Source organism: Bombus pyrosoma, linkage group LG1 (assembly GCF_014825855.1).
Source record: "Bombus pyrosoma isolate SC7728 linkage group LG1, ASM1482585v1, whole genome shotgun sequence".
In the NCBI taxonomy this organism is placed as follows: Eukaryota; Metazoa; Arthropoda; class Insecta; order Hymenoptera; family Apidae; genus Bombus; species Bombus pyrosoma.
Window position 1 is genome coordinate 4,586,588 of NC_057770.1, and position 12,849 is coordinate 4,599,436.

The window sequence follows — 12,849 nt, forward strand, 5'->3', positions numbered from 1 at the left end:
AATCGTTCCTGTCATCCTTGGCGCGCAGATCGGTTCGCAAGGATTCCCCTTGATACCCGTTGAGCTTAAAGCGGAGACTAGTTAGAGGTAATAATGCCGAGCTCTACCGAGCATTGCCGAGAGACGGACACACGTTCGAGAGAGCTTTCGGTCGTCGAGGCTCGTGGTGTCCATTGGCAGCAAGAGGAGGACCGCTTCCAAGTAATAATCTCGACTATTCCCAGAGCGAGCATGTACCATCGGGCGGCCGCGGTCGAGAAGATCCGCCGCGACGGCCAGATCCAAGATGGTGGGTGCGCGATGCGAAAAGGCACTACGTCGAAATGTACGTAATTTAATAAGGAACGTAGTTTATGAGGCGGCGCGGGAGCCACGCGGCAAGCTGTTACAACCGAGATTTAACAGCTACGACGAAGACGCGGCTCGTCTCCTCGTGCGCGTTTCCCCCTTCTACCTCCTTCTTTCTGGTGTTACGCGGTTCGTCCGTCCGCTGCACGGTCCATCGAGGGCGACGTTTCACGGCGTAAGCCGGTCGGCTTAATGTTGTTTTAATTAAGTAGGCGGTTAGCCGAAAAGAACTCTGTACTTTCAGGCTCCCTCTTCTGATCTTTCGGCTCTTTCCCTCGCACGTACGCGTATCTCTCCTTCGCAGTCTCGCCGTCTCTCCGTCTCTCCGTCTTTCTTTCTCTATTTCGAGAGGTGCGGCAGAAGCTAGTCCCCGCATGTGTTCCTCGTATGTTCAGACGTGATGGACGATTTCGCTTGACTAATCGCCGTCTTTTTAACCGTACTCCCTCCCTCGCCCTCTCCCGCCCGTCCGACCCCTTTGTGGCCTGCGCACCGTCGCACCGTCGCATCGTCGTACCGTCGCGTCGTCGAGAAAGTCGCGATTCCACTCAGCATTCGCAAAGATTGCAGCGAACACATCGGATGCGTGGTAACGATCTCACGGGACCATGAAATAACGAACCGCGTGTGCATGCTACCGGTAATTCCATTCCGTTTAAACCGCACGGTGATTAAACGTTACCGTTTCGATGCAAAGAGGATAAAGATAGACTATCGGGCAAAGCTACGACGCGCGGTTAATTTTCAACGTGCATCTCGCGACCGATCGCATTCGCGTGTCTGAATTTCGTGTCTCTGGTTACTAGCTTCCATCTATCCGCGCACGATAATGCCTCGCTAAAAAGCAACTAGTTTCGCGTGCGATCGCACATCGATGGCTGCTTAACAACCTGTCTACCACTTTGATCGCTTCAAATCTAGAATCTTGCGCGTGGTACGCGTTAAACTCGCGATCAAATCGATCTCTTATCTCGTCGATCCATCGATCCAAGTAGACGAGATAAACGCAACAGCGAAACGAAGGAGCAAGCAGTGTTTTACGATACGCGTTCCACTAAATGAGAGATTCTAACGAAAAGTACGACTGACTAAAGACACTGGCGTACATCGCATCTTGGCGTAATCCGTTCCGAGTTTTCGTTACTTCGCCTGGGTATTTCGACGATATGGCTACCCTAATTTTACGGTTCGTTTAAAAACCGACTTTGTTCCATGCACTCACATTGTCCACGTTGCCCTTCGCTCGCCGCTCTAAACGCGTCGAAAGAGGAAACGACGCGTAGGAAAAAATTAATAAAGTTGCGCCAGAGATCGAAAAACGAAATATTCGAATTGCCTGTTAAGCCGGCAATTTAAGCACGATGAAACTGAACCCAAGCAAGAATACACTCTCATTGGGTCCGTGCTAAATTATGTTCCACAATGGCGTTCAACCTCTTCCTACTTGATACGCCGTATGCTCGAGGACACGCAATCATTAGAAATTACAAATTAGCGAGTAATGAAGCGAGAAATAATGCTGTTGCGAGTCTGTCCGTGTACGATGTACATTCTATTTACGTATTCACTGTAAAAACTTCCGTGATTAATGTTTCAGAGGAAATTACAGTTAGGATAATAGGATGGCTTCCGACGTGATAGGTAGTCGGCGCGAACGAAGCTGCGCGTATCTAATATATCATGTTGCTAATTAGATACATTGTTATCGTTATACGCGGTCAAGCCATTGATCGCCAATCATAAAAAAAAACAACACATCCAGGGGTTATTTAAATTACAAAATTAATATTCATACGCGCGAATTTTATGGGTTTTCTTATGCGCGCTCCTAAATGCGATGGTGCGGCCATCTGCCGTCCATGGAGAGTATACTGTCTGAGCAAGCATATACCGTTTGAGCTTCCAAATGAATCTCCATTGATAATCGACGCGGTTGAATGTATTTTTTCTTAAGCAAAAAGCCGATAACTTTTATCGCTTATATTTTACCATCGACTAAATATCTCGCCGGTGACTTTATCACGATTTTATTACTAAACGCAGGACAGACCTGACATTAAACGGCACTCCGTGTCTCGTTGGTTCTGAAATACCGACCTTGAAAAAAATCACAGTGTTTCACACGCCCTCTACGATCTATAACGTTGCGACGCGACCATTGTAATTACGTATATCAAAGAACAGAGACACAACCCGTTCTCCGCTTATTCGAACGAAACTTGAGCTAGCACTCCATTAAATAAACTTCGTCGAATTCATTTATTCGAACGTGAAATATCACTGTATGAACGAGAAATCGCAAGTACATAGCGAAGACTATGTACATCGTGCGCGATACGCTAACGCATCGTTAGTCGCTTAGAAATTCTTATAAAATCAATGATCATCGTACCCATTGCCTTTCTCTCACCCAAGTAGCACCTGGGCACCTGAACGAGATCCTGGCAATGGACACGGAAAGGGTTAAACCTGAAAACCCTAACTAATAAAACGTACTAGCGCATCTATTTTGTCTTTAACGGGCTAATCTTTCTTCATTTTGCATCTTCGAATTTTATCTCAATTAGTATACTTTACTTCGTTAATTTAATAAATTACCACAATACTAATAATACTACTGAATTTATTTATACTCTTTATTTAGACTCTATGAATTATTGAAATTCTATTGCAAGGGAGACAAATTGACGGCAAATAAGAAATTTATTTGATAATTGACTCAGAGTTAAATATTAATGCAAACTACCTCAGGCAATCCCTTCGTCGAAACGCATTATCGAAAATGCGAAAGCAACGTTCAAAACTTGTTGCTATGATTCCAAAATCTGCCTGCCGCGAAATTTCTTCTTGCACATAAAATTTCATACATTTTTGTACGACAGAATTGAACTTTAATATCTCTATATGTATATTTTAAACTAATACTCAAATTCAAAAATGAATGGCAAACGATTAAGTCCACTGAAACAATGCCATCGGGGAACAGAAGGTGAAAGTAAAAGATGACTTATTATCGTTATCAATAGATACGCAATTAAAAGTAATTATAGCGAACACACCTTCAGTCACAAATATTCAAATTAATTGTTAATACAATATCGTTTGTACCAGTTGATATCATTACCAATATTGTTAATACAAAATTTATCAGTATCATGTAATTAATATAAAAGGAAAAAAACGCGATGTGCAAGAAGACCTATCCTGAACTAATAAATAATACATAGAAAAAGAAAATGTTACTACTCACGGGTATAATAAATACCCGCGGTTACTGTGCTCGCAAAAAATTCTACGTAATACAACCAGTCACCCGTGTCGATTCGGACCTTTCGTCCTACGACGTCATTGAGTGACCGGAGGAACAAAAATGCATGCGACTCACGATAAGATGCCAGGAACGTAGTCATCGATGCTGTAGTAGCCCAGGAGAAATCGTCGTGAAGACCACCATCAAGGAGGAGCCATGCAATTCCATCATGGAAAAAACTGTAACAATGCGTGGAATATCATAATTTACTCTTAAATAAGACGTTAATTAATTGGAAAATTTGAAGTAGCGGAAGATTAATCTCTGTTAAAATTTCAATGACAATATTTAAATCAGGAATAGCAAATTGAAATACAAGGACTAGAATTAAATAAAGTACGGATTACAAAATTACTTACATTCTTGGCATTCGAAGCCCCACTAGGTCCCTTTTAGGAAACAGGAGAGAGAGAAAGGAGCGATAAACCTTTAACAAAATATGACTTATTATACATATATGAATAATATATCCGTGAATAATATATTTTGAAAACTTAGTGACGATTCACCAAAACATTTGAGATAATGTAATATGGAACTCTATGAAAACTTTGAACTTTAATAATAATAGGAAGATTAAATTGCTAGTAAACAACATTTGCTAGTAAACAATTCCAACAATTGAAACTCTGATATTAAATTTTAAAATCAAACTTGTTTTTTCATAATAATAATAATAATAATAAATAACTAAAGTAGAATAATCAAAGGTATAAAATTAATTGGAATACGACATGCAAAGATTCTTACATGCTTATTTCTGAGGCATCGCTGCGTCCTTTCCGAAGCACAAGAAAAAGCAAAAGTTATGAGAAGCTGAAACAAAACATGTGAAATATTACAATTTGTTCTTAAAAATATATCCTCCATTGTTTAAGGAGCCTAAGCTAATGAAAAATAAAACTCTATTCAAAACTTCTAAACTCTAATATCTGTTCGAAATTTTAATAATAGTAAAAATTGAAATCCTGTTAAAATCCAATTACCATAAAAATAGGAACGTTAAAGTAACAATTTTTAACCTGTTGGAATGTTGATAATCTAATCGTTTTCGAAGCATGGTAAATGCGGCGTCCATTTCGTATCAGTTCGAATTATCGATTATTAATCGCCCATGGCGTCTGTGATGTGAACCCCTATTCTTTTAGTCCCGTGACCGGCCAATAATCTGTACAAAAGAAAACCAAAACAATCTCAAATAAATGTATAACAAAACCAATAGTTTACAATAACAAAACAAATTACAGTAAGATAAAGCAATAATAAAATCCAGTCTGCCTCAAAGGACGGTAATGTGAATTATGGATAATTTTAACTATCAGAAATACAGTCAAGAATAAATGTATAACAAACCAATAATTTACAATATTGAAGCCAGTTATAACGAAATAAAGTAATAAGACCCAAATTCTGGCTCCAAGACCGGTAATATAAGTTATCGTTGACCGTAACCTGTCAAATACGCAATCAACGATGAAAGTAAAAGAAGATTTCGGATACTACTCAATTTTACTAAAATTATAATCAATAAGCGGTTAAATACGAACGTACTATTTGTATGAAGCAGATAGAAGTGTAGAAATGTTGATAAAGTCGAAACGAAGGTACTGATAAGGACAGGGTAACGCTCGACGAGACGAATTTTCGCTCCACGACTTTCAAGAGAGCGTCACCCCGCGGCATGTTTCTCCTCGAAACTACGACTTTCCAATATTTCGCACCAATAGGAACGCTCGATTCGACGTGACAATATATCGCGCCAATAGGAACGCACAATTTCATTTGACAATATTCTGCAACCAATAGGCGCGCGCGATTTGACCTCGCGATAGATTGCGCAAATAGGAGCGCACAATTTTCGTATATACAAGCGCGCGCAAACTTAGTGTATTCAAACAGTGAAATTAATGAAATTTTGGAATAGGAAACATATTTAAGACAATGCTTTTATGTGTTACACGAGTAAACTTGTTATTATTACATAAAATATGTTATGTCACTACTTATTATTACATGAAAATCGGGAAAATTGTTCTATCCTGCTTTATAAGTGTCTTTATTAAAGACAAATGTAATCCTTAAAAATTGTTAATAATTAGTAGTTTAGAATAGGCCTGGAGAATCGATAGCGAAACTGTCATAAAAAGAGAAATTTCTTTAATTGAAAATTATTTATCATTGTTTACTTTGCTATTAATTGATGTTTAGGTTGTAAAATTTTTATTTCATAATACCAGAGAGGAATTTCTATTATTGCCTTATACGCGTCATCGTTTAAAAATATAGTAAACAATTAATTTCTCTTTCTTAGGCAACTTACAACTAGCTTCATTATTGCATGATTTCGTCATTCTTATGCTTGTCTATCTCGGATAGAATAGTAGATCTGAACTTTTCCATAGAATTGTACAATTAAATATGTTCTAGTAGCGTGGAACTCGACACGTTCTTGTCTACATCAATGTGTAATCAAACAGGGCAGATGTCTAATTTTATAGGTTCTTGTACATGCTAATGTCAATTGAACTCAGTACTCGGCCGCATGGTGCAGCACCTGTACCGTGAAACAATCTAGATCTACGGGCGTGAGCATTCTCGTTTCCTTTCTGATGGAAGCATTAAAAAGAGGAAAATCGAAAATCAATAATTTTTTATTGTTGACGATATCGTCATTATCGGCAACGGTAATGTTCGATATCTATATAAATCCCTACGGTTTTTGAAGCTTACGTTATTACATACTGATATCGAATATTCCACGAGAGTTACAAAATATTAAGCTATATTTTCAAATAAAGATATGGACCACAGTCGAATAATATCAATCTATATTTAAATAAATAATTGTATCCTATAGCATATTACACAATCATAGTTTAACCGTATTTCCTATTCAAATTCATTTGAAATTCAATCACCGACATTATGCCATTATATTTGCAAAAATGCAAATGATATTCGTTGTATTAATGAATTATTTATCCCGCGTAATACGTAACAATAAATTTATATCGGCGTTCGAACATTATGATGTCAATTAAGAACACATTAAATGTATGTACTTACCACATCGAAATTTTGAACTGTAGCGAAATAGATCGAGATTATGCAGGAAATCGTTCAACTTGACCACTTACTGGCGATGAAATACGATCCAATAAGCTGCTAATTCATAATTTCACAAATACAGAAAGCACGAAATAAACAGAAACGTTGCTCCTGTTTGGCGCCATTTTGCGAAAACATACGAATAAAATTTCAATTTACAATAGCATTTATTTTGCTTTATCTTGTTGTTCCACCTCAATTTATTAACGACTTTCTTAGAAATACATCGAATAATTACATTAGGATAACTACGAACAAAGCGCTGAATTTCCCAGTAGACGAAACGTTAAAAAAATTTTCCCAAAATTTGTCCGACACGTATGGTTAGGCGATTGAAATCGTAGATACGGTAGTGAAGACGATGGATGCGCCTGCGCATTGTCGCGCTCGCTCGCCACTACAATGTCGGACGTCGAGCGTTCGGTAGTAAGACGGTCTCTTGCGTTTTTCGCGATTTCCTAAGTGAAATTTCGCGGCCGTGTCGTTTCTATTCGTAACCGATATTATAATATGATCGTGTAACCGATCATCTGCGACGAACCGCCGTTAGAAGCATCGTAGCTTGTGCCAGTCGGAAAGATGGGTGAGTAAAAGGCGGAAACCAAGTGGCGAATGCCGGCTAGCTTTTCTCTCTCTCCGCGGCTTCGCTATTCTCGGCGAACGTGTGTGCGTGGCTCGTGTGCTTCCCGTTGCCAAAGAGTTGGAAACCGTGTGTGTGCGGGGTACGCCCCTGCATCGTGCGGTTTCTTTCTGATTTTCACGGTCTTTTCCTCGTGATGAAGACGTCGAATGTTTTCTGAAAGGATCGTATCTCTAAACTCACTCGGGGGGCTATAAATAGGTGGATCCATCGGTTTGACGTTTCCTAGGGTGAGCCCCCCCTCCGACGTTTGTACCTCCACCGACTGTTTCTTCTGTTCATTTTGTTTTCCCGCTATTTGAGAGTGACCCGCATTCTCGAGTGGTGCTGGCTCGTATCCGATCTTCATTTAGGGTTGCCACCTTTACAACGATTTTCACGGGAAAGCCCACTTTTCTTTTCTCCTAGTCACACTTTTTTCCACGAGCTTCATTGATTTAACAGAGGCAGAAAAACAAAGTAACGCATCGCGTGCCATTCAGCCTTTTCAACGTGCCATAACTGTTGCGTAATCCCGCGCGTTTAGAATACAAATGTTAATTTCTGCAATTCCCGGTCTCTTCAACGTCCAATATACACGAGAGTTTCTCGCAAAATACCTGGAATTATTTCAAGGAAACAATCTACAGCGTCGTTGATTCGCATAAGACTTTTCAACTCTGCAAGCTATTCTCGTGAACCTAGCATATATATATATATATATATATATATATATATATATATTAGGCAAGTCGAGATCGTTTCTTTTCAAACGACATAAAAGCGTTCTTTTCGTTGATCGTCTGAAGCATAAAATATGGACTCGAGTCGAATTCTGTCCGTAGTCCGTGTGCGTGTAGCAGCAATTGCAGGACGGAATCTGAGGACGCCACGCTCGTAAATTTGCTCACGCAATTATGCGTTCTACCCACGCAACCGTAGCTCGCACGATGTGCCGTGTGTGCGCTTCAATGCCTATGCAACGTCGAGAGGAGTAGCGACGTACTGCAACGCGAATTTCACGAGCTACAGTACTGCATTCTGCGACAAAGGCTACGCTACTGCCCATTATTTTTTCTCCTCTTTCATTTTATTTCCATGCTACTCTATTCAGTTTCACTTTCTCGATATATTTAATAAATACACTGATTTCAATTTATTCCATCATCTACTACGTAAACGGGTCAACGAGGGAGGCTTATCGTTCGTTAAACATCGAATTGAATATCAATCCTGTGCATACGAGGCAAATATAGCGGCGCGTTTAATGAATCGTCCCGCTTTTTCTAAAGTAATATGTAGCGTGGCGTCGTGCGCGTCCATTGCCTTTAAATATTGACTTCCCTCGAGTATAATCGCCATATTATCTGTGCCGCAGGAAATTACACTCGCCATTAACGTGCTTAAATTTCGTCGCATACTTGGCATGTTTCGACGTCGTTACATAGCTATCGTTATCGCGTATAGCACACCGTCGACAACATAGCGTATAATTAGTTAATTAATAATTAATTCACGTTCAGATCGATCTTCGTATGGAACGACTCAGGTCGATCATCCTGTATTAGTCGGCCCTTTCCGCAGAAATCGACCTACGTTTCATCTCGCCCAACCACCACTCCCCCCCCCCCTCCCCCTTTTCGCGCCTATTCCAACCAAGTTTTAAACAATACGCCGATCGACGAGTAGTATTGATTTTTCTTTTCTTTCGCGTCCCTTGTATATTGACATACATTTGGTACAAGGGTCCTATCCGTGGAGAATGTCGTTAACTCCGTTGCCGGCTTTCAGTGAAACTGCAACCGCTGCAGATCGATACCCGCCCCCTCGTGCCCGAATCACGCTGCGCCAGTAACCGGAAGGGACAATCCCGTCGAGTGAAACGCATCGAAATTGGCGTGGTCGTGCGCCCTTTTTAACGCGAACAGTACACGCTGTGCGTACCGTGGATCTTGCACGAACGACGATTGAAAATCTGAATGCGTCAGAACCGTGCCACGTGGAGTCGTGCAACTCTTGGAATCTTATCGCGGGGCCGTAATAAACGGTAAATAATGGACGAGGAAGTGGTTAAACGCGAGCAAGTTGATCGAAACTACGGAATAAAGCCGTTTTTATACCGAGATTACGTTCTTGTCGAGAAACCTGATTCGAAAATAGAGCAAGTATGGCTGCAACAATGTTTCTATCCGAAGAAAGAGACAGATCTTTGCCGCTGCGGTTACGCGAGTTACGTGTCGGCTGCGTTCGAGGGAATCTAATTTATACAGGGTGACCCAATTTTAGCGATTCCTATAAATCCCGTAGATAGTTTAGGAATTGCGAATAAAAGGAAAGTAACGTTTTAGGAAATGTAGTATTTCGTCAGGCTTTGTTCTCAGCTTCTAACGGAAAGTCGGGGATTCAAAAGGATTTCATTTAACTCGGATAAAGGGCATCCACCCGAACGCTCGGTCCTTTTTCTCTAATATCTGGGAATCGATATTCTACCTATCTCTAGTCGTATTCTGGAAAGGTTACTGGTAGGCGGAGGTCCTTCGAGGAAGTCACCGGAGTGGATGTAACGTAACTCCTTGATTACACAAGCGGTGGATTGCGACGAAATATTGTTTATTATCCCATAAGCAGATATGGTTACGTCTGAATATTAATTCGTCACGTTCGTCTGCGATTCTGCTCGTTGGCCGTGCCGAATGGTAGGAAAAAGATACGTCCTCTTTTTCTACAAGCATCTCTAGATGTTGTGTTAAAATTTCGCGCTAAATTCCTAGAGTATATATCTCCTCTTTATCGAGAAGTCGCTAATAACCGTTGCAAGCTACTAGAATCTCCGACACGAGTAAAATCGATGTTAAATGTCAGGGCACACGGCCGAGGCTTGCTGGAAACAACCGTTGAAAAAGCAGGAGAAAGCAGGAGCGTATACGTCGAAGCGAGAACAAACGAAAGTTGTCCTCCGAAGCTCGATTCTCTACTCTCGTTGCATCGATCGATTAAAGATGCCAATCAAAATATATAAACTCGAGATACGTGTATTCCGATGGAAACCTATTTTTAAGCTACAGCTTGATCGACCGGTCGATCACAAAATTACGAGAATGACACGCAAATTGCGAACAAATCGAGAAAAATAGTTTATCGCGTACGAACCAGATACGAACCAGTTAAGACGAGATGCGAATGCTGCTCGGTTTGCGGAGGGTTAACGCGTATCAAATTCGCGAAACGCAGAAAGAAATAAAGTCACGCGAGTCTCTGACTTGCTACTTAATTGTCTTATCGTGGAAACAAGTTGAGCGTGACAAAACGGTAACGCACGAAGGACTTAAGTCTTCTTAAAAGGATCGACGTTTTCTATGTACGTACGTACGCTCCTCTATACGATCTTCTCACGCGTTGTTGAGCCTGTTGAAAGCATTATAAAGTCGATGAGATAACGGAGACGTTATTGAGTAGAGATTTCCGACGTCTCGCTTTTTCGCCAAGACAAGTGCACGCGCGATAACGTATCGAACGACGATCAGAGTTACGAATGGAAAAAATGATGGCGGAGTAAGGACGGACGGGGACCGGTCGTCGGAAGCGCGGCCTTTCGATAACGAGTGGACACCAGGTAAGAAAGGAGGTTTAAAAAGCCGCTACGCGACTCGGTCACGCAGGTATCGACACTCGACGCGCATCACGCTCTGCCGTCTTATTTTTCTCTCTCGTTTCGCGTTTCTTCGATTCGTTGCACGATACCAGCCGTCACGCATTCCTGATCCGCGCCCTGATCGATCACGCCCCGCTCGTCTTTCATCCATGCGCTTCGTTCTCTCTCTCTCTCTCTCTCTCTTTTTACTCTATTAGCCGAATTGTTGCACATTCAAATCGTTTCTCTCCTCGCGAAAAATTCCTTAGATTTATCTTTACATTATAGTTATATACATATATCACAGATTCATAGACGATTCAAAAGGCGATGGAGAGAATTTTCTAATTTTCTAAGTAGTTTGAAATTCGCGAATATATTCATGAATATAGACAGGTAATCTCTTCCCACCTTTCATAATGGTCCTTGTTACGCAATTAGTTCGCAATAGTCCCAAGGAACTGTCACAAAATTAAGCACGTTTGCTTTACTATCAATGCCCTTAAATGCTATAAAACATCTTCGAGTCGAGACGTTTCTTAGGGTTATTGTTCAATCAAGTAGAAAATGGGAGAAGCAGGTTTTTGAGGTAACCGACACCCTTCGATAGTTTTCCTCCGCGACAGTATCGTCACCGAACTTCATTGGATTTTCATCCTTCGACCAGTCACTATCTCCATTGGTTTTCCGTTCATTGATCAGTCATCATCTTAACTTGTTACTTACACTTCGCTGAGAATACATCTACACGCACAACGCGTAACTACTTACATCTACAAGGTTGCTCAAATAAACTGTATATTTTAATCTGTTAACTAAGTGTTATCATCGGTCCAACCACCTCTATTATTCTAACCGAAATAGGAGGTCGACCGAATCGTGGCGTCGACCATCGCTTCTTCGCCGTCGCGTTTCCCCGTGAAACGGTCGAACGGTCTCGTTGCATCGAGACACCCTGTATTTATGTATCGCTCTATAAATGAATGTACAGTGTACACACGTGGCGCGTGCGGGAACGTACACAGGTGCTCGATGACTATAATCAAGCATCGCAAGCTGTTTCAGTTTACAAGCGAAACGTACTTTATCCTCAAAGTACCGAACCTTTTCTTTTATGACTAATCCGTTAATTTTAATCGTTCGAATACAGAACGCAAAAATCGTAAAAGACATTTAACAGCTATATTGTACATCTAAATCCTGTGTTTTCAATTGCCGTTGCGTAAATTTTATATTTGATCGCAAGGTATTTATTAATAACGCGTATACGTGCCTGTAACGCATACCAGTACTATCTGAAAGCAGATAAGCCCTGGTCGGTATAGAATTCCCTCTTGTTGCATATACATCTGGTAATGTAATAACACGGTCGCGTAATTGATTTCGAGATAAAACACGGTCGTATCGTACGCCAGCTATGGCCAACTATTCGGATCTCGTTTTCATCCTTGATCGCGTTTCTTCTCCAAAATGAAGATCGATCGACCGAAAGGTTGAAAATTGCGCCTATCAAAGCGACCGAATTATCGTGCAATTTCGTTGCTCTTAACGAATTATCGAGAATCGACAACTTTATCGTCCGACAATGAATATTTGTCGTGTATGGCAGCTGATTGCTGATGGTTGAAATTGCACGTACAAGTTTCTGCTTGTTTCTCGGTAAAGGAGGGTAAATAGAAATTTATGCGAGCTCTCTCGTGTGTTCGTTCGTTGGTCCTCGACCTAATGACATCGCTCTCCGCGCCGCCTCTATAGTTCCGTCGTTACCATACGTGACTCGATGCTGCAAATAGTACCGAGAAACGTGAATGAGAACTGCAAAGTAAGATTATC

General features: G+C 41.0%; 1 protein-coding gene across 1 annotated transcript in view; it reads left to right on the forward strand.

The window, feature by feature from the left end:
- Positions 1-7,064: 7,064 nt before the first annotated feature.
- Positions 7,065-12,849, forward strand: part of LOC122568383 (actin-binding LIM protein 2) — a 31,077-nt gene continuing 25,292 nt past the window's right edge. Inside the window, exon 1 of the mRNA XM_043728118.1 lies at positions 7,065-7,349. Within this exon, the coding sequence (XP_043584053.1) occupies positions 7,346-7,349 (4 nt within the window). The 5' untranslated portion in view covers positions 7,065-7,345. The remainder of the gene's footprint in view (positions 7,350-12,849) is intronic.